Source organism: Alligator sinensis, unplaced genomic scaffold, assembly GCF_000455745.1.
Source record: "Alligator sinensis unplaced genomic scaffold, ASM45574v1 scaffold994_1, whole genome shotgun sequence".
NCBI lineage: Eukaryota > Metazoa > Chordata > Crocodylia > Alligatoridae > Alligator > Alligator sinensis.
The window spans coordinates 988033-996438 of record NW_005842488.1 but is presented as its reverse complement, the minus strand read 5'-3'; the positions used below and the strand labels follow the sequence as shown (position 1 = coordinate 996438).

Here is an 8406-nt window from a genome sequence, read left to right as displayed (position 1 = left end):
CATTCCTGGTAGGATGGCGCTGACATCTGAAGAGATTGGTGGGAGCTGGGGATGCACCAGGTGGATGCACTGTGTGGCTTGGCCCCTGTTATCTCCAGCTCCCCATCCCCATGGCAGTGACAGCTCCCCTTTGCCCAGCCCTGGCTGCGGCAGCCAGGCCTCCATCCCTCCGGGCAGCTGCCGCAGACCCAGCCTTGCTGCCCTCACTCCAGGACCAGAGGCCCGTGCTCCATGCCACGTCCCAGCCAGGAGGCCATCCCTGTCCCCCCAGGCCAAGCGACCCTGGCATATCCTGCTGCACCCCTCCATGGCTGCTCAACAGACCAAGGGCAACAACCCACAGCTGTAGCCAAGGGGGCAGGGGCAAGGAGCAGCATCTGGGGTGCCCGGGATGAAGCATTTCCAGAGGGGCCGGGGCAGGCCAGGGTCCAGCCCTGGCTCAATCACACCAGCAAAGGCAGTGATATCTGCCCAGGGTGGGGCTGCACACACTGCCTGGGGGGCCCTGCCCAGCTGCCTTCTCACCGGCATCCTCTTTCTGCTTTCCAGGCAATGACGTGGAGGAGAATCAGAAGGTGAAAACGCAGTGGCCAAGGTCCGCGGATGAGCCTGGGGTCTACATGGCACAGACAGGTACGGGTGTGGCGGGGACTGCGGGGCAAGGGGCTCTGTGCGCCGGAGGACAGGGTGCTGCGAACCTCAGAGGGCGGGCGGGCGGCTTTTGGGCCTCCAACCTTGGTCCTGCCCATGAGAGACGCTGTGCGTACACAGAGGCTTACGTATGTATGCGTGCAAGAACATGCAGTGACACGTGTGTGCGTGCTTCCCCCGGTGGTCCTGGGGGCTAGCAGATGTGCCCCACGCTGAGCCAAGATGCCAGCCGGTTCTGCTGCCAGCTCCACAGCGCTCTTATGAAACCCCTCAGCAGGCTGCAGCTGGGAGAGGAGGGGGTTAACCCAGAGCGGGTTGCCAGGTAGGACCTGCAGGGCAGGGGTCGGGGCACCTGGACTTGTCCCCAGGGCCGGAGGTTGGTTCTGCAGCTGACGCACTGGGCTGGACCTCACGGGACCTGGGTTTGACTCCAGCCTCTGCCACTGGGTCCCTCCTTGCCCTTCTCCCTGTCCTTTATTTGTATGCTTTAATCCTTTTTGTGCCTAACGAGGCTGCCACTAGTGGAGGCTCAACACAATTAGCAATAACACCGGGGGATTGTTAGCTATCAATCACTGCAGCAGGCCCTGCCCTGTAGGGCTGACAGGAATGAAGGCAGCGTGCTTGGAGGTGGAGCTGGGGTGTCTCCGACAGGGGTGGGGGGTGTTGCAGTCTTGCAGCACCCGTGAGTCAGCTCTGGGGTGACAATAACACAGTGCATGCTAGCAACCAGGGGAAGGTTTCCACAGCCTGCGCCCGCCTTCCCTTTGCGAAGCCCTGGGCAGCTGGAGATGGAGTGAGTTCCCCCTGCCTCCGCCCATGCTCTGAGTTAATTTGCTCCATTTATATATTTTCTTTGCACCTTCCTCAGAGGGTGATAAAGAGGAAAAAATCTATTAATTGTTTAGCTCCGGAGTATTTATTTAGCAAATTCGCCGGGGTAATTTGAGCCCGGTGTGCTCCCCCGCTGCTGTGATTGATGCGCCCCGGGCCTCTCTGCGTGCCGGAAGACGGATGGAGCTGGCGGCCAGGAGAGTGATCGGGGCCGGCTGTGTCTGCCTGGTGTGCCGAATCACCCAGGCAGCTGCTGGGCAGGCTCCCAGACCTACCCTGCGGTCCCTGCCTGCTCTGTGGCCCTGGCGTGTGCTGCTGGGGTGCCCCTGGATTGGCTTCACCAGGGGGTGAAGTGTGCCCTCCCTGCACATGTCAGGGAGACATGCCCTTCTGGGCCACACACTCTCCAGGGGTTGCAGTGGGGGGCAGGGACCTCCATCTCAGCTCCTACTGTCCCCTTCCCAGTTGGAGCTCCCAAATCCCCCGCTGGCAGGGAGCTCCAGGGCTGGCTGGTGCACTAGGGCAGAAGCAGAGCCCAGGCGCTGGCTATACACCACCTCCAGCCCCCTCTGATGGTCGACCCCGTGCCAGGTGTGAGATCAGGCCTTTTGCACCAGCTAGAAACAGCCCTGGCTCAGACTAACACCCCCCCTCCCCCAATACTAGGGAGGGGAATGCACGGACCTGCACGTATCTGGCGACCCAGGAGGACCGAACCCAAGTGCCCCGCATGGGTGGGGAGTGCCCCAGGCATCCCCGGGGGAACCCTACAGCCACAGGCAGTGCCTGATGCCGAAGCCAGCTGGTCAAACACCCCGAGAAACAGGACTGGGAATGTGATGCATGTGCTGGGCAGGGCTACAGTGATCACAGCCCCCCTGGGGTGTGTGGCCCAGTATTCACCAGTGGGCCCAGTGCTAGCAAAGTGGCAGCACCTGTGTTTCATGCTGCTCTGTGCCTCCTGCACCTGCCTGATCATGTCTGCTCTCTTGAAGTCAGTGGAGTGGGGTTGGGAGCTCCCCAGCTTCACCCCAGCGTAGCAGGGAGCAGAGCGGCTGGCAGTGACTCTGGTACCAGCCTGGGATTCCCCGGGCTGTGGGATCCACCCCCCGGCTAGGAGCCCTGCTCCGGAAAAGCCTTGCTCTGCCCCCGCAGATGCTAGACTACCCTTCAGCTGCCTCCTTCCCTGCTTAATTCAAACTGATGTCCCCACTTCTGGCCTGTCCAATAACTTCTGAGAGCTCATCAAGCTTCATCAGAGCGGGCTTGTTGGAAATGTCAATAGCAGGCCTGCTCGGGGGGTGAGAGATGGAGTGTGCGGCCTGAGCCGCGGGCCCGATCGGACCGGTGGGGCTGTGGAGCCAGTGCCAGGGGATGGACACCCGCACCTGCCCAGCCTGGAGGGTGCTGACCCCTCCGGAGTCCACCTGCTCCCCCCAGTCTGTACGGCGTGTGCCCTTCCAGCCCCCTTCCTGCTTGTCTTCTTGCAGAAGGAGGGAGGGAGCCTGCAGGGCTTGAATCCTACCCTCCTGCATCTTGCCCAGGCCCTGCTCCCTCCTTCCTCTCCCCTCAGTGTTGCTCCATAGGGTGCCCAGACCCATCTCCCCTCCCTGCAGCCTCCGTTCCCTTAGCTCCAGCTGCCCCTGGGTGCTGGAGCCCAGGTGGGTGGTGGCACCGAGGGAGGCCGGGACTAACGTGATGCGTGTCCCTGTCTCCCCCAGGGGACCCGGCAGCGGAGGAGTGGTCGCAGTGGAGCGTCTGCTCGCTGACGTGTGGGCAGGGCTCCCAGGTGCGCACGCGGTCCTGCGTCTCCTCGCCCTACGGGACGCTGTGCAGCGGGCTGCTGCGGGAGACCCGCGTCTGCAATAACACCGCCACCTGCCCAGGTACCGCGCCCGGGGGGAGCAGCATGTCCGGGGAGGCAGGGGTGGTTTCACATCCAGAGCTGGGGGCGCTGTGTTCTGTGCCCCGCAGCCAGGGGCCCCATGAGACACACAAACCTGCCCTTTCCTACGGGGTTGCAGAGCCAGGCTGTGGCATGAGCTGGGGGTATCCAAATGCCCTGGCAGTAGGTGGGGACAGGGCAGTACTCTGATACGGGAGGGACGTGGGTGACCTTGAAGTCCTCTCCCCTCCTGAGCTGGGGTAATGCAGTGGCCCTGCTCCCCCCATCTTACCCCAGGAGGGACTCACCTTCTCCTGCCCTTCACCTCTGCCTGTGGAGCTGTTTCTGAGCTCGCCTCAGCTTGGGAGCTGTTTCTAGCTCTGGGATCTGCCTCCAGCCCCCTCACCCTCCAGCCTGAGCTGTGCCAAGCTGGCATGGAGCGCCCTTGGCTCTTGCAAACTCTTGCTTTGTTTAAGCTGGGGCTTGTGGCTTGGTGTGAGGGGTCTGGCAGGGTGAGGGAGATTCTGTCCTGGTCCCCAACATAGGGCCAAGCCTGGATCCCATTGGCAAAGCGGGGTGCGGTGCCAGGCATGATCATGGGGACACCCCTGGGAATCCCCTTCCCCCCATAGCCTGGTGTGTGGAGCGGGGGCTGCCTGCTGGCTGTAGCCTCCATGCTCAGGGGCAGGGGTTTCCAGCAGCTGTTCTCGGTGCACGGGGGCCCTGCAGCGTGTGTAGGCTTGGGTCCGCTTTGTCTTCGCGTCTAAGACTTTGCTGCTTGGCCAGAGCCTCGGTGGCTTCCAGCAGACTCTGGCATTGGTGCAATGAGTTTGCGGGCTTCTCAGCCCAGCTCCCAGTTGGGGCACATCATAGAAACCAGCCGTGACTTTGCAGGGTCCAGCAAGGGCACTGGCTCTTGGAGGGCGTGGGAGCTGTGCTGCCTGTGACTGTGATGGTACCCTCTAGGGGAGAGTGCTGTTGGGCGGATATACCCAGCAAGGGAGGCATGGCAGCTCCGAGCATGGGCAACCCAGTGGGAACGCCTCTTTGGGCTGGCTGGGGTGTGGATACTGGTATGCATAAATTGGGGGGTGAGGAGGCTTGTGGTTCCAGCCTAGGGAGGAGGGTGGGGAGATCAGGACATATTTCTATTATTGCCCATGCAGCTGCGAGTCGGGACTCCTGGGATCTGTTCTTGGCTTCCCTCCTCCCTGAACTGAGTCACCGCCCGCCCTCTGTGACTCAGTTTCCCTTGGAGTGAAGCAGAACCCCCTTTGCAATCTGTCTTTGGGCTCCTGGATCCTTAGGGTGGGGATGTGGGCATGCTGAGATCGGCCCCCAGCGCGGGAGAAGGGACCGTGCCCGCCTGGCAGGCGGCTTCCTCTGTGCCTAGGGGGACCTGAGCCCCCTGCACTCCGGTTTGGGGGGGTCAGCGCCTGCATATGGGGCAGTGGGGGAGACTGCTGTCCACAGCCCAGACTGTTCAACCTATGTCTTTAGCTGTATTCAGGGGCGGGGGCTTTCCTGGTGTGAGCAGTTGTCCTGGATAGTGCTCCCATGGGCACCATGCTCACTCTCACCTCACCCGTCCGGGGATGGGACGATCTTATTTTGTGTCCAGTGCTGAGCCGTGGCATCGGTGTGGCAGCTCCATCTCCGAGCACCAGGCTTGGAGCATCTCAGGGGTTTCAGTGGTGTCCCATGCAGTGGCAGCTACTCTCACCCTGGTTGGAAAGCCCCAGTGGCAAAAGCAGTGAAGGCTGCACAGGTTCCCCTCTCTAAGGGGCATTTTATGTTGTACTGGATCTCTACAGATCATTAAAAAACACCCAGGCGCCGACTGTTTTGATCAGTTTAAAAAGAGCCCATGCGGACAGCTGCCATGAGGCTGTGCCTGCTGTCAGACCTGGAGAGGGTCTCACGTGCTTGCGCGTGTCCCAGTGAACCCAGCAGGGTTTCACTTGGGTCTGGCGGGCTCGTCTGCACAACTCCAGGTGCAGGATGCAAGCTTCGGGCTCCGTCTGCCTGGAGGCAGCTCTGGTTTCAAGTTGGTGGAAGTGGTGTGAGATGCGCCGGGGCGATTTTGGGGCCAGGGGCACATGGTGGAACTGAACTGGAGCGAGTGCGTCCACATAGGGACCAGCCGCAGCTTCACTGATCTAGTTTCAGTTCCCCCGATGGTGAAGGCAGTGCTGGTTTCACTGGCAGATGCCTACGAGGAACCGGCTGGGCTCAGCTCTGCCACTGAGGAAGCCTTGCAGCCGCTTGGGCTTCGAGCTCAGGGGGCCTATAGATCACTACCCAGCATGTCAGCTGGCACACCCGGTCCCTTGAGATGCCAAGGCAAAGTGCTGGTTTCTCTTGGAAAATCCCAGCCTGGAGGATGTTCTCCTGATGCCTGTTGGCCATTGCTGGCACCACTTCACTGCCTTTCCGTTGTGACCTGCATAAGAGGTGAATGTGCTAAATGTGCACGTGAGAATCTCAAGCCACTCTTTGCAGAATCTGTTAGCGGCAATGAAGGCGTAGCTTTACTTTATGTTCTCCATATATTCCGTGCCAGCCAGCTCTTTCCCACGCTGGCGGCTGGAGCGATTTAATTCAGACTGTCCTTGGACAAACAGAACGTGACCCATACCAGGGCCACCTGCCTGGCTGGCTTTTGCAGGAAAGGGCTGCTGGCATGAGTGTGATAGTAGGCTGTGTGCATGTGTGCACAGGTGTGTGTGTGCGTGTGCGCGTGCGTGAGTGCATGTGAGAATGCTGTGCCAAGGAAAGATGAGGTGTGCTGGGCATGGGAGAGACCTTTCCCCCTCAGTCTGCTCCATGGGTTTCCCCCGTTATCCCTGCCCCTCCCTGGGTCCCACAGGGCAGCTGCTTTATGTTATACAGAGCCCAGCTGATGACCCTCCTGGCTCTGCTGGCCAGGTCAGCAGGGGGACGGGGCAGAAGATCCAGCCTCAGATCTGCCCGTGGGAGCCTTGGGGTAGGATTTGGGTCATCCAGGCAGCAAAACCCACAAGCCTCTGTCACAAGGGGGTTAGTCAGAGCACGGGCATTGGCGTCAGGACCCATGGAACCCCTGCAGCTTTGCCACTGACTTGCTCCATGACACTATTTCCCCATCTGTGCCTCAGTTTCCCTATGTGTAAGCAGAGGGCAGGAACGCCTGCCTGGTCACAGGGCATTGAGGCCTCAGGTCACTGATGCTTTGGCCCCTTTGGAGCAGAGGCTCAGCTCTTTTCACAACTTCAGGGCAGTCCTTTGCAGCAGGCACATGTTCCTGGGGCAGACCCACGCCCCACAAGCCCCCCCGATCTGATGCCGTAGGCCAGCAGTTCCCACACTGCGTGGCTCTCCCCTGGCCCCACGTGCCTTTAGAGGGCTGCCAGGCAGTGTCTGGGGGGGCACAGCGCCCCCCTGCCAGCCCCCCGACCCCCCGTGGTGGGCGCTCGGCAGCATGCGCCATGACTGCTGTGTGCTGTATTGCAGTTCACGGTCTGTGGGAGGAGTGGTCCCCCTGGAGCCTGTGCTCGCTGACCTGTGGGCGAGGGGTCCGGACGAGAACGCGGCGCTGCGTGGCCCCGCAGCATGGAGGGAAGGCCTGCGAGGGCCCCGCGGCGCAGACTAAGCCCTGCAATATCGCCCAATGCCCCGGTTAGTACTTGGATCTCACCCTCTGCCGCGTGCCCCTTGCCGCTCCTCTGCCCTGGGGGGCTCCAGGGAGGCAGGACCAGGCTCAGGGAATGCCTCCCCCCTTCCTCATGGCAGGGCTTCCCACAGGCCAGGGGTCCCGGGCATTGCAGCTGCCCCAGTGTCCTGCAGCCCCCTTAGGCCCCAGGGTGGGAGGGCATATGGAGAGGGCCATAGCGTAGGATGGGGTTGTTGGAGCATCCCAGCCCAGGGCTGGAGAGGGGTTCCCTGGGCAGACAGGGCTCAGGCGTGGGGCCCTCCCTGCAGGTGCACGGGTGGTCTGGAAGCTGACTTGGGGAGTAGCTGCCTCGATAAGGGCCGTGTCAAGGCCAGAGGAGCTGGAGTAGGAGGGGGTCCTCTGGGGAAGGTGTCGCACTCAGGGCTGGAGGGCAGGTTGAGCTGCCGGCCCCAGGTCACCTCGGACATGGAGGTGAGCCTGGGGACATACAACACAGTGATTAGGGAGCAGCAGGTTCAAAGCTGGCACATGGCAGCTATTCCTCACCCGGCACATCCGTCACCCATTAAACTCATCGCCCCAGGAGCAGGCAGATTAACCCAGGTCCCAAATGTTCCTGGGGGAAAGACCCATCCGTGGGCACTGACCATGGCAGCTGCAGGGGACGAACTCTCAGTCAGCTTCCTAAATCTCTGGGAGCGGCTGTGGAAGGGGAGCAGGTTGAGGTGTTTGTGGCAGAAATGCCACCGTCGGTGCCCCTCTCCCGAGACCCGTCTCTCAGCCTGAGAGGCGGGTGCTGAATCCCTCAGGGCGGGGATCTCCCACCTTGTCTGCATGACAAAAGCCTGGGGCCTGAATGCTCTGGTCACCTGGGCAGGGGGGGAAGGCCCGGCCCTGCGCGCGGGCCCAGGTAGCCAGGGATGCTTGGTAGATGGGTTGGCTTGTGGCCAGTATTGGCAGCTTCGATTGGACCGGGCTGCTGAGGTCAGGGAGGTTATTTAAGGGCCCGGGCCAGGAAGAAGGCAGCCATTAGCCATGCGGTCACCCAGGTGAATCTGAACCTGGCTCTCCCTCATCACCGCATGCTCCAAGAGTGCCCTGCCCCAGAGGAAACAACAAGCACCTCTGGATGATGCGAGTGAGTAAGCTACTCGAGATCCGACTAGATATTTAGCTTCAGTAACTCAGATGCGTGTTGAAACGGCTACCCCAGCCACCCTGGTTTGCTCTATGGGATTCCTTTGATCTTCCTCTAATATTTCTATGATATTGCTCTACCTTTTACCCTATTTCTGCCCTACCCCTGTAATCAATAAAGTTCTCCTTGTGACCGGTGTGGGAGACTTATTGAGGGGTGGGTCTAAATTATGCCGAGGAGGCCCCT

The 8406-nt window shown here is 61.1% G+C and overlaps 1 protein-coding gene across 1 annotated transcript in view; it reads left to right on the top strand.

Annotated features, from left to right (window-relative positions):
- ADGRB2 (adhesion G protein-coupled receptor B2) overlaps nucleotides 1-8406 on the top strand; it is a 58922-nt gene that overhangs the window by 9099 nt on the left and 41417 nt on the right. The window contains exons 2-4 of the mRNA XM_025212860.1: nucleotides 550-633; nucleotides 3207-3371; nucleotides 6863-7027. Coding sequence (XP_025068645.1) covers nucleotides 550-633; nucleotides 3207-3371; nucleotides 6863-7027 — 414 coding nt within the window. The remainder of the gene's footprint in view (nucleotides 1-549; nucleotides 634-3206; nucleotides 3372-6862; nucleotides 7028-8406) is intronic.